The 26,752-nt window shown below is 39.5% G+C and overlaps 1 protein-coding gene across 10 annotated transcripts in view; it reads right to left on the bottom strand.

The window, feature by feature from the left end:
* Positions 1-4,498: 4,498 nt before the first annotated feature.
* The window catches only part of CASK (calcium/calmodulin dependent serine protein kinase), a 225,369-nt gene continuing 203,115 nt past the window's right edge, over positions 4,499-26,752 (bottom strand). For 7 of the 10 annotated variants that reach the window (XM_054802297.1, XM_054802364.1, XM_054802331.1 and 4 more), the window contains 6 exons: positions 25,594-25,709; positions 20,461-20,541; positions 20,289-20,369; positions 16,059-16,261; positions 14,328-14,411; positions 4,499-8,167 (listed from right to left, as the gene is read on the bottom strand). In XM_054802297.1, coding sequence (XP_054658272.1) covers positions 7,991-8,167; positions 14,328-14,411; positions 16,059-16,261; positions 20,289-20,369; positions 20,461-20,541; positions 25,594-25,709 — 742 coding nt within the window. In that variant the 3' untranslated portion in view covers positions 4,499-7,990. The remainder of the gene's footprint in view (positions 8,168-14,327; positions 14,412-16,058; positions 16,262-20,288; positions 20,370-20,460; positions 20,542-25,593; positions 25,710-26,752) is intronic. The other 3 variants (XM_054802304.1, XM_054802342.1, XM_054802375.1) reach the window with 1 other exon arrangement.

Below are 26,752 nucleotides of genomic sequence, written 5' to 3'. Positions count from 1 at the left end.
CCAAGAACAAAGTGTGTGAGACTCAGGTAGAGAAGATCTCATCGCTGTGTGGATCCTAAAAGGTCCTTTCTAGCGTGAGACTCAGGATGAGAACCTGTGGTGGGTTGACCCTGGCTGGGGGCCAGATGCCCACCAGAGCCACTTTATCACTCCCCTCCTTCACTAGACAGGGGAGAAAAGGTATAACAAAAAGCTTATGGGTCGAGATAAGGACAGGGAGAGATCACTCACTAATTATCGTCATGAGCAAAACAGACTGAACTTAGAGAGGGAATTCATCTAATTTATTACTAAGCAAAACAGAGTAGAGGAATGAGAAATAAAATCAAATCTTAAAACACCTCCCCCCACCCCTCCCATCTTCCCGGGCTCAACTTCACTCCCGGCTTCAACCTTCCCCCCCTCAGCGGCACAGGGGGACGGGGAATGGGGGTTACGGTCAGTTCATCACACATTGTTTCTGCCGCTTCTTCGCCCTCAGGGGGAGGACTCCTCTCATTGTTCCCCTGCTCCAGCATGGAGTCCCTCTCATGGGAGACAGTCCTTCACGAACTTCTCCAACGTGAGTCTCTCCCACGGGCTACAGTCCTTCACGAACTGCTCCAGCATGGAGTCCCTCTCACGGGGTGCAGACCTTCAGGAGCAAACTGCTCCAGCGTGGGTCCCCCACGGGGTCACAAGTCCTGCCAGCAAACCTGCTCTGGCGTGGGCTCCTCTCTCCATGGGGCCACAGGTCCTGCCAGGAGCCTGCTCCAGCGTGGGCTTCCCACGGGCCGCAGCCTCCTTCAGGTGCCTCCACCTGCTCTGGTGTGGGGTCCTCCACGGGCTGCAGGTGGAATCTCTACACCCCCTCATCCTTCCTCCATGGGCTGCAGGGGGACAGCCTGCTTCACCATGGCCTTCACCACGGGCTGCAGGGGGATCTCTGCTCCGGCGCCTGGAGCTCCTCCTCCCCCTCCATCTGCACTGACCTGGGTGTCTGCAGAGTTTCTTACATCTTCTCACTCCTCTCTCCAGTTGCAAAAGCTCTCTCTAACTGGTTTTTTTTTCCCTTCTTAAATATGTTATCACAGAGGCGCTGATTGGCTTTGCCTTGGCCAGCAGTGGGTCCATCTTGGAGCCGGCTGGCATTGGCTCTGTCAGACACAGGGGGAGCTTCTAGCAGCTTCTCACAGAAGCCACCCCTGTAGCCGCCCCTGCTACCAAAACCTTGCCACACAAACCCAATACAGAACCCCACACAGCACTGGCGCCTACAAAGCAACCCAGCTGTTGCACAGCTGGGACGCAGGGCAGGAATGAGAAAGTAGACAGGAACAGCCTCAGTGATCTCCCACTTTTAAGCTAATTGTTTTAATCATCAAAATCAGACAAATATGTTAAAAACGTATTAATGAAAACACATGGCTAGCCCAACAGTCAAAGCTTCTTGAAATTATCGAGAGCCTTTCCATTGCCTTCAATGGATTAATATCACACCGAGCGAGTACTCCACATCGCAGCCAGAGGGAAAACACTGAGCCCAGCAACACACGCACACAAAGAAGCTAAAGCTCTTTCTTTTCTACCTGAAGTCTTGCCAATTTAAAATCACAAATTGTAACAGGACAATGTTGGCAGAGTGCAACCCTCACGCTGCCGGCTCTAAGACCCTTCAGAGGCAGATCCTGGCGGGGCAGCTGCTCAAGCTGCTAAAATTAACAAGGTATTTTCTTGGAAACAGGATGTCTCTCCTGGTCCTTTCCTAACACTTGGGAAACACCCCAAAGGCTTTACTGAAATGCTTATTTCAGTAAGTGAAAACCCAGAATATTTTATTTGAGGAGAGTCATCGTGATTTGCTAACTTGTGAGGTTTTGAGACAAATCTGTTTTTTAAACGTTACCAAGTTTATTTTTATATATATTTTTTAATATTAAATGAAAAATCAAACGAGCAGTTTGGAAAGTTTTCATAATAAACAGAAAATGACCCTGTGGAATTTATCTCCTTTCACCTACTGGGTAACTTCATAAATCTTTACTGATTTATTAAACAATAATCTTCACTGGGTTATGGTTTTGACACAGAGCTCTTGCTTTTGTTATATCCCAGTGAACAGAAATAGCTGTAAGGCAGAGTAAGGAAATGCTTAGATGTCTAAGTTGTTGAATTTAGTGAAAAAGGACTGAGTTTAAAAAACTTAATTTCTGTCTAAGCCTGGGATGGATTCTTCAGCATTCAGTATTATGTGCTGTAACATTGTTGTAACCTGTGATACCATCGATGAAGATAAAATATTCTACGAAACTGCTCATTGATCTCTGCCTCCTCCACGTCTCCCTCTGGTTAATACAGTGATGAATCTTGGAAGACCTTTTGCAATAAGGATACTAAGTAATACAGAGGGGTAAGACACGTTTGCCAACTGCCAGGTAAACGCACCTTAAAATCAGGTTTCTGAGCGTGATGCCACCCACTGCCCCTCTCCCCAGTTACAAAAGGATGGACCCACATATAAGACAATTCTGCTGTTTTGCCCCTATTTACATTTCTTTTCAGACATTCAGTGAACTAGTCCTACAGCAGATCTGGGCATGGGCTGACGCCACGGAGTTCTCCCTGCTCTGCTGCATCTCTTTTCAAAGCCTGATCGTGCTTTTGATGTATTCCCTGGTTCGTTACTGTGACATTCAGCACGATCCGCCTGTTATCCTGCGATTTTCAGGACTTGCCCCACCGCCATGACCCTTGTGTGAAAAACAGCGAAGGCGAAGACTCCATCTGGATGGCCGGCGATGGAGGAAAAACAGACTCACGTTTCAGCTTCAAGATGAGTTACACTTAAAAACAAGCAAATTCCTCCCTTCCCCTTGGGTATTTCCTTTATGCAGATAGAAAAATTAGCTACGGCTACTGATAATGGAAAATTTGCAATTACTTTGGAAACACTCAACATGAACTCTTTCAAGGATACAGCGTGGGATGTGCTATTATAGTTCAGTTATCTTCTACAACACAAACCCAGGCTCAAGTTACCTATTAATCACACGACCGTATGGTAGAGATGTGGCCAGATTTAACGTGCTTGTGACTGATCTTCCCACGGCAGTTGCTAAGAAGAGGTACAGCAGAATGCATGGACATGCATATACACCCTCCCTCCCCCCTTTATTTTTTCTTAGAAAGGTTAAGACTATGTGAAAAATGATCAAGTCTCGATCTGTCTAAAATCTTAACTGAGATTAGAACTATGGGAAACATCTTTCCGAGGTAAGAATTAATTATTTACCTAATGTACAGGTCTGGGAAAGAGTCTTTAAAAGCCTTTAAATCTGAGGCTAAATCATAAAAAGTCAAAAAGCTTCTGTACTTGCTTCAGTCCAGCTTTCACAGGATCGGAGCAGAAGGCTGCTAAAGCTCACTTAAGGGGAAGAAAGTAAAAATTACTGCGCACTAACTGCGTATCAGCAAGTGCAAAAAACCCCATGGGAAACATTTAAACGCTGGACCTGCCTTGTATTTTTTGTGTAGCATTAGAAAAACTACACTCTCCTCTAACTTAGGCTTGCGCACTCATCCTCGTGGTATGCACACAAGGCATAATCATTCAGGAGAAGTTACTTCTGCCCCGCTTGTCTATGATGTATTTCCTGTTGAGCAGGTATTTTAATTTATACGCGGCTATTTGACATAAGGTGCAGCAGTCTCCTTGGTAAGAGTTACGAGTATCTCTTAGCTCATTAGAAGTAGTGAAGAAACCAGTCTGAGAAATGGGCTTATTAAGACAATGAATACGCTCTACATAAAGAAAGCAGAATTTTTGTGGTGTCTGCTTTAGCTCATACTCTGACAATTTAGCTTATAAAAACAGATGACTCTTACTCAAGTCAGTTGAGAAATGTACTTTTCCTGTAGTTTTCACAAATCCTCTTCTATCAAGCCTGAAGTTGAGTTCTAACTGCCTTCATTAAAGATGCTGACAACTAATTGCAGTGGAAGAGAATGGCACCAGGACCGTTTGCATCTAATATTTCAATCTAGATTTGCAAAAAACAACGTGAGCTGTGGCAGCATTTCCAAGTATTTGTTTAAATAATAGCACTCTGAAATAATTTCCTCAGAGAAAAGAATAAAAATGGAACAAATACTGAAGTTAGTCTGTGCATTAACTTTTCCTAATGGCTCTAGTATCCAGTTCTTCAAGTATACACTCCAGTTCAACGCTGCTCAGGCTGTAACGTCTCATCTTCTGTGTTGTCCTTTCAAAATCAACCGAGTAACCTTGCTAATGAAGTGTCTGAAGTAGGTAGCAATATTTTCACTTAAAGGCAAGTGGCACAGCATCTTTCTTGAGCCAAATCAAATAAAAAGAAAACCAGTGCTAAAACATATGGCAGAATTCAGTTTTGGTGATGAGATGACAAATGTCCCTCTGTGGTTTGCATGACAGTGGCCAGGACTGTCTAACCTAGGTTACCATTGCCATGTAATAACCTTACCACTCTGAGACGTTGAATAACCTAGTGTACTTTTATTAAGTAAATGGAAGCAGAGATTAATGAACATTTATTGGACAAACTTAACACCTTGAAATCACAGGCATGAGTCAGACTGAGGCAGCATACTGATAAGATCAAGTTTTCTTTACAAATCTATGAGCCCCTGTACAAAAATAAAGTATAAAAGGGGCAAACAGAAATATTCGTCTCTTCCCAATCCCAGGGCTGCTTCTGAGGTCACGTTCAGCATAAATTTAGAGAAGTCCAAGAGGTGCTCTAAATTATGTGGTGATATGTACAGTGCTAGGAGGACCCTTCTTCTGCTGGAGATTGAAAAAAAATAAATCATAACATTAGCTCTGCACCTGCATGAGTCTCCCCTACGTTTCCATCTGAATTTACGGCAGCCTTTTGCCCTCTATGTACCGCACAAATAACAGGGACGCATCAGAAGGGTTTGGGCAGGGCAGAAGGCAGGGGAGGCATGGATCGGGCAGACGGAGGAGCCCTGGGCTTGAGCTCTGTGCTTCCTGGGACTGCGCTGACACGGGTTCCCGGAGCTCCCTGGGCTGCCTGGTTCAGCTGTACTTAAAGCCTAGGGGGGGTTCCCCTAATTAATCTTTTCCTGCTGAAGGCTCCTACAAGGAAAACAGTCTGTGGTGAAGAGGAGGCAGGGCAGTACGCGAATGGATGTGCTTTACAGGTTTTGTCTCTTGGTAAAAGGCTATACAGTGAGAATAAAAGAAACAGAGCTCTGCAAGTCAGTCTTTCTACTGTGTAATATTAACTGAAGAAAAGCGTGTTAGTTACATGAAATCACTACTTATTGTCAACTACGTAAGGCAGAAGCGCCCTCATGGGCCTTATCAGTTTTCTTTCCTTACAGGCTGGATACACAGAAACTCCAAGAAATTCACATTAACAGAGTCGAAAGTGTGTAGCCAAAACATTTTATGGTAGACTATACTTGAATTATCAAAATTACTTTACCTGTTTAATGTCATAAACAATTGAGATGAAGAACGTGTCACTGAAGTCTGATACCAATGCTTCCCACAGAAGAAGTTTGTATTTCTAACATCAGAAACACTCCACTGCTTGGTTTTCAGTAGGTCTTCTCATCTTTGTGCTTTACTGGGAAAAGAGGTAGTTTTGAGACTGAATGAACCTGTCACTTTGATGAGCTCAGCTATTGTGCAATGCTACCATTGCAACAGCTGATCTACAGGAACACCCCAGCCAGGACTAAAATGACACGGCACGACTGCCTGAAAAATTACCTCTTACTCACTAAATACTTCACAGTGTGTACCCATCCCCTTTCACAGGGGCTAAATTCAGAGGAGATGAGCAGCTACTCTTACTCCAATAAGCTCCCTCTCATTCTCTGGCTTGCTCATGCCAGGCCCACACAGATGGTATCTCATGGGCTAGTTTCCACAGCTCCACAAACTAGAAACTCCAGGGACTCGGTTACGGTACTTGTTTTGGGATGCGGTCACAGGACCGTGATTCCGGTTGTAGCGTATGTGGGTTCAGCAGGTGGGGTAACGCCATGGATGAAGTTCCCCTCTGCGCTGCAGGCTGCAAGCTGCGTTGTGAACGCTGCGTAAAATAACCACCTTGCCTGACCTGGCTGGCTGGGACCCCTCGCTGCACCTAGATTTCGCCTAAGGATTTTACACGAATAGAGATTTGACCACCCGACCTGCAGTAGGAGTAGGCAGGAGAAAATTAGCGACCTATGCACTTGATGACAATTACCTCTGTGATAAAGGTTCAACCGTGAGAGAACCCTTCCTGATTACACGTGCAGTCGTCCCAAACAACTGGAACAGCCCACACATCGATTACAGCCGACAGTTCAATTTTGAGGACACCGTATCATTTGACTATAAACACTAAACTTCATACTGTACAACGGCACAGCCAACCAAGCTTTCAAGACAAACCATTTTAAGGAACACCTCTTGGTGGCAATGCTGGCTTCTGTTAACCCTTTTCAGAAAATATTGCAAACCGCCTGGGCTGGTGAGAGCGTGAAGAAGGGAAACAAAACACCATGTCAGCACCTGGTTAAATTTTCTTACTTGGCTCTGCTCTAACGTGAAATTATTTCAACCTGTGCTCACCCAGGCGGAGCAGAGGCGGTGGCACAGGTTACCAGGGTCTTCCCTTCACAGATTTTAAGAACCCTTTTCTCACTGCAAGAGTCACTGATTTGTTCTGGAAACTCCCTGCGATGAAATGAAGGACCCAAAAGCATTTAATTGTTGAACACATAAAAGGAAGTATATTTAAAATAAAAAAAATTGGTCAGACTGTAGAGTCAATTACCATTTTTAAAGGAATTTACAGGGCTGTTGTAGATGAGTCTTTTGGAATAGTCAGTTTATCGCAATGCCTAAACTGGTTTCTTCATTGCACAGTATTTTCTTTTAAAATGTGTGCATTTTTAAACAATTACATACATATTAAAAATCAGCATTTCTTTGCTTAAACTTAATTAAAACGTTAATACTCTCAGACAACACAGATCTGAAATGGTGAAACCAGTAATTGCCCCCTCCCACCTTACAACAAATTAAATTGAGACAAAATTACAAACACATTTCACTACATGATTATTATTAATAAAAATCAGGGTTTTTTTTATAAAGTTGCCCAAAATGCAAGGGATGTGCATAGGTTTACAACTTAGTCAGAATAATATTTTACTTTATTCCCTTGGGTACGTGTTCCCATGAACGGAATGTACTTTGCTGTAGATTACAGGTTTTTTCAACACAGATACACCAACGGCATGAACGCTTGCGACTGTCCACATGCATTAAGAGTCAAGACCCAATTTCAAATTTCTAAAAGTTTTACAGAGTTCTTCAAAGAGACAGTATCACATTATCTGGATGTTACACAAAAGTACTTAAAAATACTATCCTAGAAAAAAAAAAAAGCGAAGAAAGGCCTTTAAAATTTATGCATTTGTTTCGTAACCACTAGACTAATTATTTCAAATAAATAAAGGAAAGCAAAGTATTCCAATCCATAAAATCAGACTCTAAAAAGAATGTAGTGTTCCACCCCCAAGTTAAGGTAACAGAATCATATTATTATTACTATTAAAATAGATTATAGAAAGCAGCATCTATTTTGTGCAGTTTTTAGGGGCCCTTGAAATAAAAAGCTATGATTTCCAAAAATATAACATTCCAAAGGACTGAATAATACATATATTTAAAGATACATTTTATTAAAGTTCAGGAGAAATGATTAAAAAAAAGATACTGTCTCTTTAAATTAGTGTTTAATTTTTTTTCCCCCTCCTCCTATCTATTCGGACATGACAATAATTATAAATTTAGGTCACACTACATCTAGGTAGTCTCTAGGGGCCAAGACCTGTTGACACAAGGTCAATAACGAAGAGGTTTTCCATGGATGAGGTGGTTCCCAGTAATGACAGATTTTTGTTTTTTTTTTTTTTTTTTTTAAATTCTCTCATGACCGGTCTAGTAGACCCAGGAGACCGGGACCCACTGTGAGGCTGTACACACAAGCTCGATGGCTTCCTCCAGGTGCCTAATAGTTTCATCGATTTCGTTGTTGATAATTGTTAGGTCAAAGTAGTGTGCATATGTTCTCTGTAAGATTTCAGACTCCTTCTGCAGGCGCTGAAGAGACTCGTCCTGTTCAGCGGTCAGAAAAGAAAATGGGAGAGAGATAAGTTGGATCCTTCCGTCCTCTTCTATGACAGCTTTCTAACTAACTGGTGCTTACAGAGAAGGAAATGGGCAAAAGAGCCTTGGGGAGGCCTGGGTGGTTCAGATCCCCCACCTAAATCTACGGCAGTCACACGGGAGAAATGGCACAATTTCTCTCTTGAAGCTGACATTCAAACAGCACTCAGTTATTGACATTACCTGAGACAAAATACGAGTCTACAATTAAAAAAGCAAGGCCGAGGACGGAAGCTCAGAAAAGCAGCAGAGACATGGAGCAATGTAGACCATGTCTGAATAAAACGTACAAAGTGCACAAATGTGAGCTATTGGGCCTGTGTCCAGGGAAGAACACGAGAAGCCGGAGAGGGTGTATTGTCGGGTATCAGCAGTTCCCGGTTTTGGTAATGTTTTACTGCACAACATCGGTCTTCTGGGTCTACTTCCTTTAACAATCATTTACCGATAAGGAAGTTCTCGCTCCGCATTACTCTGCGGTTCTTATTTCTGAGCATGTCATTTCCAGCATCTCTCAGCGTGAGGTCCCGAGGACGAACCATGCAGCCCGCATCAAGAAGGGCCAGCGACAGCAGACTGGTGCTCACCGTGGCTTTGTGTCAATGCCCTTACGGAAACGAGCGCATCCGTCTTTGTGGGTGCGCTACCGGACTCTGCGCGGCCAGCAACGCTACAGCGATGGGCTTTGTTAGCGAGGTCTGCCTTTCTGAGAGAGCGGGATTGCAAAAGGCTTCTTGCTAGGGCTCTGCAGCAATTACAAGTTTGAATTCTCTTCCTGAAAATTCCCTTAGAAACTAAAAAAAAAAACAAAACAACTTTTGCTGCTTTCAGGAACCTTGAAATAGCCACAGGAAAGTAATCAGGTCCTTCCCGCCCCACCAGTTTGGGGTGGGTATGGGGCAAAATTAAATATGAACAGTATAAACTCCTGCTGCTCTGTAGTATCTATAGGGTCACCCTACTCGACCAATCAACTGGGATACACTTTATTATAGCAGAGTTTCAGGCTGCAGGAAGCACAGACACAGTGCCTATAGCTGTTTTCAGAAGGAATTATTCTGGGAACAGATTTTATCTACCTAATAAGAGACCCTACTCTTTTTGTTGTTTAAACTTTCCACGTATTTGTAGTTACGGAGACAAGTAGCTGTGGAACAGTGGCTTTCAGGTCCTCTGAAGGGAACAACCTGCGCTGAGGCAGTTCTCCTTCCTTGTAGCTACGAAACCAGCCACTTCTGGAGGAGAAGTTCTGTACCAAAGTTACAGTTCCGCTTCTCTCCTGAAGCTGCAGCCCCAAACGAGGGGGGAATGTCACTTTCACTTGATAATAACTACGGATTTCATTCAAAGTCAGATAAATACTTCTCCCATGCGCTTCTGTACAGGGGATGCTCCTTGAACGGACCATTATGCATCACCAGTGATGCTTGGAACTTCCGTAGAAGACACCAGTGCATGCAAATTTAATTTATGCTATTATCAAATTGAACAATATGGATCAATACTAATATTAAATATGTTTGGGGAACATTTCATATGGCCCAGAGTCGTTAAGCAACGAACCTAGTTAGGTAAACTGCCAACTTTTCATAGATTCCAAAAGGAACATTAATTTAAATCAGCTGAGGATTTAAATGGTTCTGTTTAAATTAACCTACAAAGGAAAAAAAATAATCTTGCCAAGCAGAATATTTTCAGTGTTTTAAACATATCTAGCTAAGATTAATTTTATATTTTAAAGCTAGTGTTAGCAAAAATATATTGCACCTTTAAAAAAAGTTTTAATCTCATGGCACAAGGCTAACACTACCTGAACTTCCCCATGAAGCCTTAGAACTGTTAATTCATATTTAACTGCTTCTCAGATTTCCCACCAGCGTCATCTTTAACTGCTACAAATATGAGAATGAACTTTTCTCACTAAAGCATGTATCTTACTGTGATTGACAGAATAAAAATCTGAAAAACTTACAGCTATCTTATTTTAAAAAAACCCAAACAACCGGCAGGTAAAGAAGAATGAATGCTAATATTTAGCTTGCACACACAGATGTCACAAAACTAAGAGTTTCAAAAACTCATTAAATTTTAATATTTTCCTGACTTAGCTGCTCCTAGACCCAACTTTACTGGGATCAAAGTGGGTTGTATTATGGAATATCTAAATTTCTTAGCCTGTTGGAAATATAAAACATTACTTCTTTTAGGGGCAGCAATAAGTTTGGCATAGGACATTGCAGCAATTTTCAACAGGTTTGAACCTTCTCGAGCTCTGAGAAAGCGATTACAGTTCTTGATTTTGGTTTCATTCTGGAGACAAATTTCACTTGTGTGTGTGATAGAGTGATAAAGTTTGTACATTCAAAACCATGTCAGACTGGGCTAAGTGTTTCCTCTGTGTCTGCAAGTCTTAAATGCCAAAATTCATCTCTGAAGCTAACACTTCCTCAAAATTTTTGCTGTAGTAAGTTCCTCTCAATTTCTCCAAAATTTCTTAATTAAATCTTGAATAGTGAAGATCCCAGATTGTTCTCCAAGAATAACATTCTCCAGCAGTTGTGCTCTCAATAGTGTCAAGAAAGAAGATACTTATCAAAACACTCAGACAGCTGCAGCTTCAAAAATGTCACATTTGGGAGCAGAACATCTGTCTTGTCGTCTTCCTTCAGCTCTCACGCAATAGGCATTTTGTGTGGGTCTAGTTGCAGTGTATCCATTATTGGAACAGACCTTTCTTTCCTATCTCTAGAATTCAGTTCCTTTTCTTAATCTTCTCTCCTTCTCCACCATAGCTGGGACAGAAAGGAGTCAAACATGGCTTTTATCCATGAAATCTCTCCCACGTGCATAATGGCCATCAGTGACAGCTTCAGTCTTGGAGGGCTGGGTTTTTTTGGCCTTAAAGTGCATAGGACTATAGTTGCCACTTGTGACAGTCAAAGCACAGCCTAACAAATTACTAATATTCCCTTCTAAGGCTGTGAACAACATACAAACGCACCATCAGGCCTTTGCCAATTTTGCTCTAACAGAAAGAAATTCTCCTCAATTTAAACAGCTGGTGGACCGCAACCTTCTTAAGAAAAATTCCTTTTGTTCTTTGGCTGTAGGAAGGGAGGAAGCATAGCTAAAATTCAGAAGAATTTGCCTCAGTAAAGATTTACACATGGTTCAATAAAGTTTTAGATCAAAAAAGTGGAGCCTGTCAACTCCTCTTTGCTGCTGCCTGGGCAACGGGAGGTAGAAAACAGCTGGAGGAAAGAGGAACTGCTCCAGTGTTTCCTGATGTGCTCTTTCCTCTCTCTTTTTTAGCACAGCAATAATCTGATTTAAGTTTCCTTTGCGATTAGACAGGTGGGTACCCTCTGGGAGATTTCCTATATGATTTAAATTGGTTTTGTGCTTTGCAAAATTGCTCACAATGCACTGCTATATTCATTTGGAAAGCATAATATTTTGCCTCCTAACTTTTGCTGTGTGGTCCTTGATTATTGAGATATTTTGTGCATCCTATGAAAGGCTAACGTGTCTCAAGACAGACACTTTTAGGATCAGGCCTCTGCACTGATTTTACCACAGAGTTCAGATGTACAGCTCTAAGAGTAGAAATTTTACTCTCTAGTTTCTTTTTACTAGCAGATAATTTTAGCACAGATATCCAAAGTAATTATTACATTTAATTTTTATTCCAATGGTGAAAGTAACGTTGAATGGGAACGAGCATATCTACATTCTAAAACTACTGAGATAACTAGGACTACCTTGTGAGCCCCTAGCTGGTACTTACAGGCAATTTTCTGCACCATTTTGGCAGCTATGTACAATTAGCACGAGCCCAGGAAAATGAAAAGAAAAGCAAAGATGAAATTTAAGAAAACATAAGGGGGGAAAAAGGACAGTCATTTACAGAAGTATTCTCAAAAAGCGTAAGTAAAGTAAACAAAGCAGGATAAAAGGATAAACAGAAAGGGATACTCATTATGCAAATGAACCTTTCAAAAAAGAAACATGGATAGGAAATACGAAACACGCACTCTCCACTCTGCTCCCTTGCAGGCTGGTAACACACAGACACAATTTGCATATGTCCCTTTGTGCAGCCCAGCAAACCTAGGAAAACAGGATCCTGTATTTGGGTATTTCCTGTTGCTATTACCATTTCCTGCCCCTCCCTTTCCTTAAGTTTAATTGATTCATAAATTAGCATGCTTTGTAAGTGTTCAGCAATTTGTGTGCTTGAGTGAATCCCTGCGTGCACAGAGACTTACAATAAGGACACAGTCTTACAGCATGAATGCAAATATTTAGACCATAATACTTTGCTTCTACTAATATTTCTTTGGCATGAACAACTATTTCCCCACCACTACTATAAAGGTACATTTCTGTCCTCTTCCCAGTGTACCACCGAAAACATTTTCTCCCTCGTATGAATGGTCCCAAATGTCTCTGTATTACATTCTACTGCTGGAAGATTAAAAGCTAAGTACCACTGGCAGATGCGTGAGGCCAAGGAAGACTATTTGGGAGCTGAGACACAGGTACAGAGGCAACAAACCCGGGCAGCTACATAATTCCACAGGGTGCCTGGCCTCCTGAGCCCTGCTGTAAGCACAATGCTTGCCTGACACATCCTTAAAACGATTCTATTTTTGAAGTGATTCCACGCCATTTGCTTGCACAAAGACAAATTCAGTGTAGAATACAAAATTTTAGTATTTTTTCAAGATCGTACTGATTTACAGCGCCAACACCAGCAGTTAGACAAACTGTCGTTTCACTAACACTGCAAATTGTGATGTTCTGAGAGACCTTCGTCTGTTCCCTCGTGACATCTACCAGTTAGGGTACGGGTCCATAAGACACAGTGAAATGACATAACTGACTGCTATGAAAGTTAAAAGATCCTTCTTCCCCCTCCCATCGCTCGTCCTGCCTATAGGCTTTCACTTGGCATTGGTGCCTGTCGGAGCCTTTGTGAGCTGCTTGAAAACCGACAAAAATCCATTTTAGAGCTAAAGTAGCTCACTAAAGGATCTGGTAAGTGCCATGGCCAGTGCAGACTGGCAGTGTATGTCCCAGAAGCAAGTTAGAGAGAATCACTCCCTTCAGCAACAGCAAACTAGTAGAATGCCTCAGCTGCCAGTAAAATTGCAGCTCGAGGCCAATATTTTTCACTCTCCACATGCTATTTTAAGAATAATTCAGACTATTTGCATTTAAATATGTTTGTCTTGTTCCTTATTATCCTGTAAGCCTCTGCAGTGATGTCATAGTTTCACACTTACGATATTGTAATTACATTTCTATAGAAACAGGCTGTAGAGGCAGGGCTTCTGACTTTATTTTTGCGTGAACAAGGAGACATCTAGGAGATTTGGAACAGATTCATGGTCAAATCCAATTGATTAAATACCTTAATATCATGGTTTAAAACAGGCTGAGCAGATAAAGTGTTTGTATAAATACCATTTGCCCTGTTGTGAGCTAAATCCAGAATTGCTTGATATCATCTTTGAAATCAGCAGCAATCTGCAGAGCGGATACTCTATAAAAACTAAGTAGGAAATTCAGGATGTGGACCTCCATGGTTAACATTATTCCACAAGCAATTACCCCTTTGGTCAAAGCTTCCAGTTCTTAGAGAACAGTCTTCAAAATTAATAAGTCTTTTTCTGATACATATTTGCTGTATAGAAAAAATACTAAAAGATAAAGGTGGAATGACAGCACGGTCATGCACACCCATTTCTTCAGTTCAGGCCAGCTGTAATCTAGTGCTAGCACTGAAACTCAGAATTGAGTAATCTCTGCTAATGATTTGTCAAGGATTTGGAAATGGATCTTTGAGCTAGGGAGGGGAATGAAATAAAAGAATATGTATTTTTAGAATACATCATGTGGATCCTTCACCTTGAAGTTCATATTTTGAATTGGAAAAATCAGTTAATAATAAATACATCTCAGTGAACTTAATAATGCTGCCATACAACTGTCTTTCTGCCTCTCCATTTACAGACGAGGAAACAATTAAAGAGTCTTATCTGCATATTTGAATCTCATCCTTAATTCTGTCTCTGATAGGACATTAGATTGCAACATGCCATACCTCGTTAATGCCTGGGGTAATCGTAGGTGCAGCAATAAAAACAACAAAAGGAGCAAACTCTGCAGTTCTCAGGACCTTCAGTGCCTAGGTGAAAAAAAATCAGATATTTTAGAACAATCTCCCAAAAATCAATGTGAAATAAGTTCCATCACACAAGCAAAAGATACAAAATCATGATTTACCAATGCTGGTATTTGGTTTTAACTGATCTGGAGTCAAGACCTTAGTAATACAGACACTTAACTTTTGCTCCTTCCACTTCCTGCCTTCTCCAAATTTAAAAAACAAACAAACAGACAAAAAACCCCCCAAACAAAGCCCCACAATCCATCCTTTTCCCCAGCTAAAGAGGTTTTAATCTCTGCTGCTTGAAACCCACCAGTGTATATCATCTATGCCAACCTTCTCTAAACAAGAGATAAACCTCGTATGTGAAAGTTGAGAAAACTCACATAACTAAGGGTACCCAAGGGAAAAGAGGCAACAGTGTAAGGTAACTAGGAATAAGTCCACAAACTGGCTGGCCTTAATGAGCTGAGATGGATGCATGAGGAAGCTGGTTAAGAAAGAGGCTTGCTAGACACATGCTGGGGGAAGTGTAGGAAAAGTGGCTGTTACCAAATGTAAATATATTCTAACAAAGATTAAAATGGCTTCTGAGAATTGTAATGCTTCTGAATAATGCAAATTAAAAAGGTTTATCAAGAGAGTTTGCTTTTAACAGCTGCACCATTTGAACTAATTATAAATGCTGCTCTCCCTGAAAACAATTAAATGTGGGATTTTATTTTTCAGAACAGCACCACACCAGCGTTCTATGTAAACTGTCCTAAATAATTTAGTCAGGTATCTTACTTCTGTTATGAAATTCTTAAAGAATTTGAACTTCTTGAATCCACTCACAAAGAAGAAAGAAGGCACCCAATTTAAATAGGTAACACTGGTCACAATTTTAATTTGTCTTTCTTCCCATTTCCTTCCATCTATTAGAATAATATAAACATCATGTTTGTCTATATTCATATTGTTCCACTTAATAAAACATATAAACACATCCCTGTGAATTGAAAGTCATGACTACATGGATGTTTCAAAGGAAACATATTCAAATTTTCTACTGAAGATTTGATATAATGAATGAACAAACTATTAATGTTCCCTGAGAGCCTGATTTTCCTCCCTGCCCTCTTCTGAAAAGTATAATACTGCAACATAAAAAGGAGTTTATAAAGTAAAAACACTGATCTGGACATTGGGAAAACAGGATCAGTATCAGTGATTGACCACAAATATTTCTGACCATGCTTAATAGTGATATGGAGCCAAGAGTCAGTTAGGAACAAGATTACCCTCTCATACAGCATCAAAGGGACATTTTTGAAAATATTGAAACATTACTCCTGGCAGGCAATGACAATCACTTGTTTTGATATCTCTCACTGGACATGAGACTAACATAGCAAAAAATTCTATGGTAAGTAGATTTTCAAGCTACAGTGGTTGCATACCAAGCTAGACTATGAATTTGTTGCTGCTGTGTATTCTTCTAACCAGATGATTACCAGAATTCTACTTCACAGATTGGTAACTTGGTGTTCCAGGGACTTTTGTTCCACATTACTGTATGCATTATTTATGTAGTGTGCAATCAATAAAAATAAATATATCTCAACAAAATAAGTTTGAAGGATTTGTGGTGAGTCCCATTTTTGTATACTTCTAATTAGTTACCTGAGGTTCTACATCAAGTATTGCAATTAGTCCCTGCTCATGGATCTTTCGTATTGTTTCCAGTTTTGTCCCATACATTGCATCCTCATGGCTGCCATATTCCAAATATTCATTGTTTGATATATCCTGCATCATTTGGTCATGTGATACAAAGTAGTAATTTTTCCCATTTTCTTCATCTTTCTTTGGAGGTCGGGTTGTGTCTGAAAATAAAAAATACAAAATAGTTTTAGTACGAAAGCAATATTAAACTTATATACAGCTTTTTCTTTGGTTTGTCAGTACTTAGTCACTGAATGATGACCCGGTAAATCACATACAGAATAACGAAGCATGAGCTCGGCATAGGCAGAATGACAGGGGATGGGAAAAGCAGGAGTCTGAGGGAGGTGTGTTGGGAAAAGCAGGACATAAAGGGATTTGGAAGAGGTAAAAATCAAGAGGTAACAGAAGAAGAACAGAAGATCATAAATAACCTTTACCTGGTCAAGACTATAAGACTTGCAGCTGCTTTCAACAGCAAACAAAGGCCAGACCTCACCGTTTTTACAGTTTCTGAACAACTCAATTAACATCTCCATTTTACTCCAGGAGCCAGTACAGGCCCAATCCTGTTCAACATCTTCATTAAAGATCTGGATGATGGGGCAGAGCATACCCTCAGCAAGGATGCCAACGATACAAAACTGGGAGTAGTGGCTAATAGACCAGAGGGTCACGCTGCCACCCACAGAGACCTCAACAGGCTGGAGAAACAGGTTGAAAGGAACCTCATGAAGTTCAACAAGGGGAAGTGCCATGTCCTACACCTGGGGAAGAACAACCCCATGCTGGGGGCTGACCAGTTGGAAAACAGCTCTCCAGAAAAGGCCCTGTGGAGGGTCCTGGTAGACACTCAGTTGAACATGAGCCAGCAATGTGCACTTGTGGCAAAGAAGGGCTAAAGGTATCCTGGGCTGCATTAGACAAAGTATTGGCAACACGTGGAGGGAGGTGATTCTTCCCTCTTCTACTCAGCACTGGAGAGGCCACACCTGTTGTGCTGTGTCCAGTTCTGGGCTCCCCAGTACAAGAGAGACATGGACATACTGGATAAAGTCCCATGAAGGGGCACTAAGGGACTGGAGCATCTCTTCTATGAGGAAAGGCTGACAGAGCTGGGACTGTTCAGCCTGGAGAAGAGAAGGCTCAGGAGGAATCTCATCAGTGAGTACAAATATCTAAAGTGAAGGTGTAAAGAAGATGGAGCCAGTCTCTTTTCAGTGGTGCTCAGTGACAGGAAAGAGGTAACGGTCATACACTGAAACACAGGAGCTTCTGTCTGAACATCAAAAAACACTTTTTCATTGTGAGGGTGACCGAGCCCTGGCACAGATTGCCCAGAGAGGTGGTAGAGTCTCCATCCTTGGAGATATTCAAAAGCCACCTGGACACGGTCCTGGGCAACTGGCTGTAGGTGGCCCTGCCTGAGCAGAAGGGTTGGACCAGATGACCTCCAGAGGTAGGGGTCTCAACCATTCTGTGATTCTGTAGGCTGTCTGCTCCTCTTTTCCCCACAGGCACACTGATATCCATTTGCTTCTCTTTCCTCTAATATTCCCTCACAAACTGATTTACTCTCATGTTTTTCCACTATCACATTTATGTGGCGACATAGCTGAAACAGCACATCTCTTCCCAATGTAATTCCATATGTTCCAACAACCCTATCATAATTTCAAACAAGGCATCAAAAAATTGAACTCATATTCTATTTTTAATTATACCTATTACTGTTCTGAGGATTAATTAGCAATGTTCTGAGGATTAATTAGCATATTTCAAAGATGAAAAGTTCTATAGAAATATTATAGACCATAGTTATTTTAAGGAATTCAAGAACAATGGATTATATAAACCATATAATATCACTGTACTACTCACTGCTGCCCTAGGTCCACTGAACTTGCATACTCTTATATTTCCCCCAAATCCTCCTATTTTGTAAAAACATTTCTGTATTTTCTGTTTTTTACTTCAATTCTTATATGAGGTTTTCTTCTTCTGAGTGTGAAACTGTACGTCTAAAAAGGAGGTGAGGTTCTGGTTACTTGTGGTCAAGAGAGATGAAGCTACTTAGCAATAACATACTTTTTGAATATATTGCTTCTGCAGATGTATATGATAAGACATGTACGGCCTACTAATCCTTTTCATTAACAACCACTGTGCATGACATGACCTTTACGATCAGGTTTTCAGTAGGTAGATAATTTCTTCATAAAGCATGCCCTAAAACTCCACACCCAACTTAGACAAGGTCTCTCTTAAAAGCTACCTACTGCTATCATGGTTTTGTAAAAGAATGCAGAAAATGCAGTAAAATCCATCCCTGAGAGATGGAAAGAATAAATTCAACTACCTAGAGTCAGCTGAAAGACAGATCAAGTTCCCATAATACTTAAAGTGTATGTGATATATTTTATGTGGTCTATTTTAGAAGTATATTTTTAGATCTATTTAAGGAAGTAATTTGGGTCTCTAAACACCAGCATAAAGTGCTATTTTAAATGCCCTAAATGCCTTAAATCCACCTTAAATCTGAAACATCCACATAGGACTATTAGATATAACACAAGAGTTAAACAAGACTATTGCTCTTCTGCAGGGGGGCTGGAGATCAGGTGATGTCTAAAACAGGCAACTGAACATCATACTGATGGTTAAGCACCTGAATTTCATCCCAATTTGCTAGTTTAGTCTTTTTTAGTCTTCTTATATAATCAGTGAAGTGATTGCAGTGCTTCCACAGAGCAGGAACCTAATGCAGACAATTTAAGGCATGGTCGTCACGGTATAGGTGAGTCCGTTTTAAGAGGTATTTGAAGATAAAATAACTGGTTCAGCTTCTACCTCCCCACAATACAGCAATACAGTCAGTACTTGAGAGAGAGACTGGGTGAAAAACATACTGTAAAACATTTATTACCCTTTGTTTTAGATCTTTGTAACGGAGAATGTACTTGCTGGGTTACTACCCCCTTCTCCTCATATAATCTTGTCTGTATTGAATAACATAGGTACAATGTACATCACATACTCCTGGCACTGCACTCTTCTGTCTAATCCAGGACATTAGTGTCTTTTTTGTCTAATCCAGGATATTATTGTCTAGATATAAACAGCAGTGTGACAAACAAGTGTGGTTTCACACTGCTGCTGGGGTGATCTAATGTCTCACGCTTTCAAAAGGGCTCGGTCTTTCTGTTTTCCTTCTGCTAGCACTGGCCTTTGTTTAACGCCTTAGCGAGCAAGCCTGGGGAACTCAAATCAGCAGCCAACTGATACTTTTCCCCTTCCAAATAGGTTTACAGGTAAGTTCTTAAAAATCATACTTCTTAGCAACAACAAAATCCTTATAGGTAGAAAAACACCTAAATGCGATTTTAAAGTAAAGCACTAACAAGGTATAATGAAAATGAAATTAATGCGCGAATGGTAATCAATGTCACTTCTGAGCCATGTATGGAGTTTCTGAAGTCAGCCTGAAATAGAGCGGACAGTTAGCTGCTTGATGCTCTTGTTTCAGAGTGCCTAGCTTGAGGAAACAGGGTGCATCTCCAAGAGATCATGTAGCAGGACAGGCAATTCCTGCCACGGTATTGATAGGGATTGTCATGAAGGGAAAACACCTCTGTGCTCTTTGAAACAACCCGCTTGTAAGCAATGAAGTTAATTGCATTTTCTTTTTCTTATTGTCATCTATGGAAACTTGAGGCTAGTTTAGTATAAAACCAGTTCTCAAGGCTAGGCTGTGAAAAGTAATTTAAAACATTCAGATAAGGTACACATTTTTCCTCTAAATCCAGTTTCAATTTCTTCTCATGGGAATTATACACAGTTTTAAACATCATGGCTGTTCCAGTTTCTGAACTGTAAACATAAAATTAGCACAGAAAAATGAAAAATGTTTTAGCTTTCATTCTAAATTAACAAACATTTGGGGTGGAGAGAAATATGCTTAACAAGTAGTTTTGTGAATACTCAGAAACATTTGATGTAAAACTGGTGTTACTTACTAACCCTCCCTCTGAAAAAAACAGAAGAAAAAATATACCCAGTCCTATCACAGTTCCCACCTTTAAGATAGGATTCATCTCCGCAGAACTGAACGCGTAGTAAGTACTACAATGGGTATGTTGTTAAGGATGCTACAAACAATCTTGCACTGCATTGAACATTGCTACTTACGAGGAATGGGGTAAGCAAATCTGTCCGGGTGTTTTGTGATGAGTGTGTTTTTTATGTGTCTTCTTCCAACACCATGTGCACCTAACCCACAACAGAAAAATGAATTATAAATTTTCCACCAGAAGGGGTTCAAAACTATGCTGTTATGTTCAGAATAATAACTCAAAATTACCTAGTAAGACTAGTGTTTTCCTTTTGAATGCTGGCAGTTTTACTACTTCTTCATATGTGACGAGATCTAATTGATCAAACACTAAAACACAAAAGAAACCCCCACAGGGATAAGAAAAATAAGGCATATTAAGGGTGATAATTAATTGTGCTACAAATAATAATTTTAGCAAGTTTTAGATTTACAGTACAAAGAAATATGTTATGGAAAATAAAACCATTTCATTATGCAATTCTAACAAAAGTGTTCATTTAAACAACCATTAAAAAGCAATAACAAAGCTACTGAAATGCTCAGGAAAGCTTGCATGTCCTTTCATGCAGTATTCAGCAGACCACAAAAATTAGCTAAAATGGCATGCCATTCACGTTTGCATTCCTAAGAAATACCAATACTAAAGAAAAATCTGTAGACAGTGACCAACACGAATACAGTATGAGAACATCTATTTACACTAAAGATAGGGATACTTTCCATAATCATGTTTTAACAAGATCCATGAGAAATGTATAGAAAAGAGTGTTAATACTTTGTGGTATTTATTTTTCAAAACTACCGTCATATTAATTGTAATTAGAGTTCTCTTTAAACACACGTGCTAGTTAAATTGACATGCTTTTAAAACTTGCGACAGAATGAATTCTAATGAAAAATGATGGCGTTACATAAAAGAACCTCCACCATATTTAGGGAAAAATTGTAAAAGTATTATTTCAGAAATAATTTCAACTGCAGTTGAAATTGGATGAATTCCACCATGCCTATAAATCTATTGTCAATTGCCAAGGTATATCATGATCGACAAATCAAGTTTTGTTCATTAAAACCAGCTTATTCCTCCTGTGCCCGATAACACAACATCTGTGGTAGTTCTCGCAGAATTCTAATGAAAAAAGAAGCCAGGAGGCAGTTAATTATAAAGATTACACAAATCAGCAATTGTGAGCAGAATAAAGAACAAGAGTTTTCACTTCTGTATTTACATGTGCTATAAAAAGAAGGGAGGAGAGACTGCACCTCAAGTATGGGATATTTGAGTGTTTCCAAGTCCTAAGCTGGCGTATTCACCTCAACTATATCCCATCTATCTTTTAGGGTGAGCCTGGATGTATCCCTCTCCCCCTATCCAAAGCCCCTTAGGAAAGCAGGCAGTGGCAGGAGCTTTAGCTTGCTTGCTCCCCAAGTCCCCAGCCACCAAGATCAGCATGAAGACTGTGGAGCCTACCAGAAAGCACATGCTCTCTTTGTACTAACGTCCCAGGATTTAACTTAATGTATTTGGTTTTATAGGGCAGATTTTTCAATTCAACAGCGGTCTTTTTACTTTTCTAGAGAAAAAGTACAACTCCTTCAATTTGGTCAAACTACAAATTCATGAGTTGACATACTCAACTCTTTCAGACCTTGAAAAGATACAGATATGAAAACTTCCTAGTCCATTTGAAGCATTTTGAATTTCATCCTACAGAAGAATCTCTTTCAACCTTTCCCCAAATATTACAAGCAAGAATTCAGTCATATTTTTCTTCCATTCCGCAAACCTACAAACATGGAATTCTTACTACTGTCCTTTTTGCACCTTCGCACTATTTAAACTAATTAATAATTCATTTCATATTAGAAAAGGCTAGGGATCTACAACATCTTAAACGGTTTTACCATTCTAGCCATCTAGGCCTGCAAGTATCTTTTCCCATTAGAAAATAATAAAAAAAATTCAATCTTTTATCTTCTTCTCGAACAAAACCACATTATGTTAGATACAAACAACAGGAACAAACAACAGAAATGATACATACTAATGCCTTCATCGCAAACTAGCAGCATGGAGAAGATGTGTCTCAGTCTACATGGAGTTAACTAATGATTGTAGGGTTTTCAAATGCAAAAGAAAAATGATTCATTTTTTAACAGAGACAAGATATGAGGAATACAGGGCACATTTAAAGACTGAACTCGAACGCTTCTGTGTTACTAGCTAATAAAGAAAAGGAGTTCTTGAAAGGAAACAGTAAGAAGCAAATAAAGAGGCATTGTCACTTGACAGGTTACTTACATGCACAGAGGCCATTGGGAGTAAGACAGCATGAAAAATGTACAGGGGTCATTGAGATATGGCTCGTAATATATTAGTAAAATAAAAAGTATATGCACAAAATAAACTTTACCATGCAATAGTCTAAACACAAGGCAAATAAATCACATTAAGAAATGATAAACATATTTTGTAAAAGCTTGGCAATTTTCTACATTATGCACAATATGAAGCATAGTTCTAGAATGTTCTAAAGAGTGTTCTTTTATGAAGTCCTGCAATAACATTTCAGTAAAAGAAATAAAAAATATATCTAGATATGCTGCAGTATATCTCTGAAGCATTTTTAAAAATGTCAGCGAACCTAATAATGGCAAAATATTTAAATATTTAAATTTCTCTGTGGGCTTTGGTTTAAAACTGACTTTACAATGTAAAGATGTATGATCGTGAAATTGTCTCTTGAAGGACACAATACTCTAATATCAAGTATGGAGGAAAGAAAAATGAGATGATATTTGTCTTGTAAGGGAGAATATATTTGCTTTTAATTATAAAAAGTAATTGAAAAACTTTCCTCTTTACTTCATAAATGATGTCTGATTTGCAGAATAATTTCATTTCTAGTTCCAGTAATATCCCAATATATCACACCAACATCTTAGCTCTCAAATCATTAGCTCGCCACACAAATCTTAGTTGACTATGAAGTATTTTACTAGGTCATTTCTCAGCACCCCAGTTCAGTCTCATCCCTAAGACAAAAATAACAGGGAAGTCCAAATAGATTACATACTGCTAAATTAAATATTGAATTTTATGCTAAGATATAAGAGAAATAAATTCTACTTTCTTGAAGGGGAACATTTTGACATCTGGATTAGACTGCTCTGTTCCAAATTAATTATACTTATTTTGGATCTGACAGAAGAAAAGATCTGGTTTTTATTCTGAGACAGATGCAAAAAGCCAGTGTTACCGTATTTCTGACTAACAATACCAGACGTGAGAGAGTAGTTCAGAGAAGGTAAATTCAGTATCACCTTAGTTACGTTTAACAAACTCATGTGAGCACACAGAATTTCAGTGAACTTCTTTATATCCTACGTTTGGTGTCATTCCCCGGAACATTACTGGCATCACCGTTAACACGTCAAGGACAGTAAGATCAATAAACATTTCTAAGAGAAATCTTGATTCCAGTCTGTGCTTTCATCAACTTTTTGACTTCTTAGGGGGAAGGGGAAGTGTCAGATGGTATTCTGAATAGTTTCTTTTATGGTCATTATGATAATTTTTAACATTCGTGTTTCTAATTTTTGGCAAACACTGTGCTCTGATGTCAAGTGACTAACAGCACTGATGGTGGAAGCACCAAGACAGGCAAATTGTGCAACTCAAAGTGCTGTCAACCTTCTCCAAAATGTCTCCACCTACGTCAAGATAGGAAAGTCCCTTCCTTCCGGGGATTTAATTGATACAATTCTTTGAGCTAGTTTTGCTCCTAAAGTATTGCCTGCTCCTTCTCCTTCCCTGGGCATCCTCTTTTCTTTGCTTATGCCTTGGTAGCATGCTGTCTTGGGCACACTGACACGATTAACTATGTTGCTGCACTGTGAACTGTATTAAGAAATGCATCTACCCTAAAGAAAAAGAATCAATGCTTTTTTTGTTGCGTTGTTCTTCAGTTAATCAAGTTAACAGCATGGCCATGCAAAGTTGTACCATCACAACTGAAGGGAGTAGCAATGCTGTGGGAATGTATGTACTTTAAAACCAGAATTGTCAAAGACTTTAGGTCACAAAATCCAGTTTATTCTCAACAGTTTTTGTTAAGGTCACATTTAGTAGAACATAGTTTAGTGCTACCGCAATGAAGTGGAAATATTAAAACAACCAGAATGTCAAACCAGCAAAAGGAAGGAAACAAGTTAAAGCTTTCAACCTCTACTTGTAAGGGTTTTCAGGGCAACGTGTGATTTTATATTTAACTGTGAACATCTTAAATGTGATGGTAAATTAAGGAATATAAGTGACAATTACTGTTCTTTGACTTTCTTAGATTTTATTTTCAAATGCCTTTTAAGTAAATATAAATTCTGTAGTACCGATATATTATGAGCTCTGACACTGCACAGAGATTGTACAGGTAAGGAGAAATGTGAAAATACAGATTTATATTGTTTAACTGGTGTGTTTTAATGCAACTGGAAACCCCCCCAGGAATTAATGCAATATAAAAAATACTTTCATTACACTGTTTGGACAGGTATATCTTCTAATTCTAATAAAAATCTCTGCAAGTCTCCCAAGAGACCACAACAACATATTTATCATCACAGTATGCGATATCAATGCAAAACCAATAGAAAGTTTCAACACATTGAGTATTTTAGATTAAAAGAAGAAAAGAATTAAATTCTGCTCATGAATGAAGAGTTCTTCCTTCTTTATTACTAAAACTAATGAATTTTGCTCAGCAAGGATCTCTTACTCTACAGAATTCTACTTTCATAATTTTCTAAAACAATACAACTTTTCAGCAATCTAAATAGAAACCCAAACCTTAGGATTCAGGCAGAAGTCACTGCAAGGGGGATAAACTTCCACAGTTTGTTCTGTTTGGTAACCGTAAATAACACACTGACTATGCAATGGCTCTTAGTCCACTCCAGCTGTAATGCTTCAAGAAAAATGCCCTTTAATGATGTTTTCACATATATAATCTATAACTATAAACACAAAGCAACAAGGATGCTACTGAAAAGCGTTCTGTAGAGCACAGTACAGTTATATAGATTGCCAAATTCACATCCTCTTAGTTTCTAGTGCTCCTTTAAATACAAACCCCAAGCTACCGTAAACCTATATTAGGACATATTGTGATGCATTTATTTTGTTGCAGTTTGCCTCTCACTGATTAAGCCATATATTTAAACAGGAAAGAATGAGCAGAGTAATGTTGGCATAATTAAAATTTGGTATTTTCCTAAGTAACTCATTAGGTTTATATAACAGTGCCAGCTCAACAATTAATGGCAAAGTTTAGATTGTAAAAAATTTAACCTGTTAAAGATACTCGCATTTTTTTTTCATACCTGCATTGTGCTTTGCCAAATATTTGTCTTTGTACTGCTTTTTTTTCTTTCCAAACCAAGTACAGCTGGCCTGTTGCTCCTGTTTGGTCTTCTCCATGGCAATACAAGCAACTCGCCTGGCATATGGAGGAGAAAATATTTTTTTTTATTGTAATCAATGCATTTTAAAAAAGCTACACAGAATGAATTAGAAAACTAAGACTTTTTACTAGTACAAGAGTACAGTAAAAGTTTTCAAAACTTTCTTTTTGGGTGACTTAAAGGACTTAGATACAGAGGTATTTTGACACAAAGATTATCTTCTTAGTGGTAGATCATTAAAGCTCACAGATCAAGTAAGCACGGGAGGAAGGGTAGCTACTAAAATGGCTGTACACCACTTTGCAGCAGATTTGATTGGAAGAGCATGAGGTCTGAAAAGACCACTATGGTCTAAATTACTTCAGAGCAAGTTGTGCTGTGGAACCGTTCTGAGGTCGATCTTTAGGATGAAGTACTGCAAGTGTTCCTGTTGCAACCTATACCAGTGCCTCCCTTATGTCAGGGCTTCCAAAGGAGCTCTTGAGATGGAAGGAAACATCTGTCTACCTCTGCTTCTCTTCTAGCAAAATCTCCCTTAGCCAGGCCAGGTGGCGCAGGTGCTGTTAAACACTTTACAGCACACGAATTCTTTTAAGCAGCAAATCTTGTATGAAATATTTTGGGCTAGATTATCCACACTGATAAAATTTCTTGAGTCATGGTCATAACATTCACAGCCCAGGACTTGCTTGCCAGAGTTTGTGCTGATACATTTACAATGTTTATTAAACAGCTTCTGCAAGAGGTCCGTGTTGCTTTTGCCATTGCTCTTCATTGAATCTGTCATTCAGGAATTTTTGCAGTGTGATTTCTTTCTACTTTTTTGGCTTTCACATGAAAAAGGAAAAGGAGAGGAAAATCCCAGAAGTCCCTCAGTGACCTTTGTGCTTGATGTTTTGCTAACACATTATTCCTGCAGCGCTTGCATGCAAGCAGTACTAATGAAAACAGTGTTTAGAACCTAAAAGAGAAACTAATTTGACCCTCTTACAAAACCAATTTGTATGTGGCCTTCAATCCTTGTTTCCTCAGAAAGCATAAACGTTGTTTACTAAAACAGGTGTTTATTTTTCTAGTG

This window comes from Grus americana, chromosome 1 (assembly GCF_028858705.1).
Source record: "Grus americana isolate bGruAme1 chromosome 1, bGruAme1.mat, whole genome shotgun sequence".
In the NCBI taxonomy this organism is placed as follows: Eukaryota; Metazoa; Chordata; class Aves; order Gruiformes; family Gruidae; genus Grus; species Grus americana.
The sequence above is the reverse complement of the archived record's forward strand: the minus strand, read 5'-3'. Positions and strand labels throughout refer to the sequence as shown.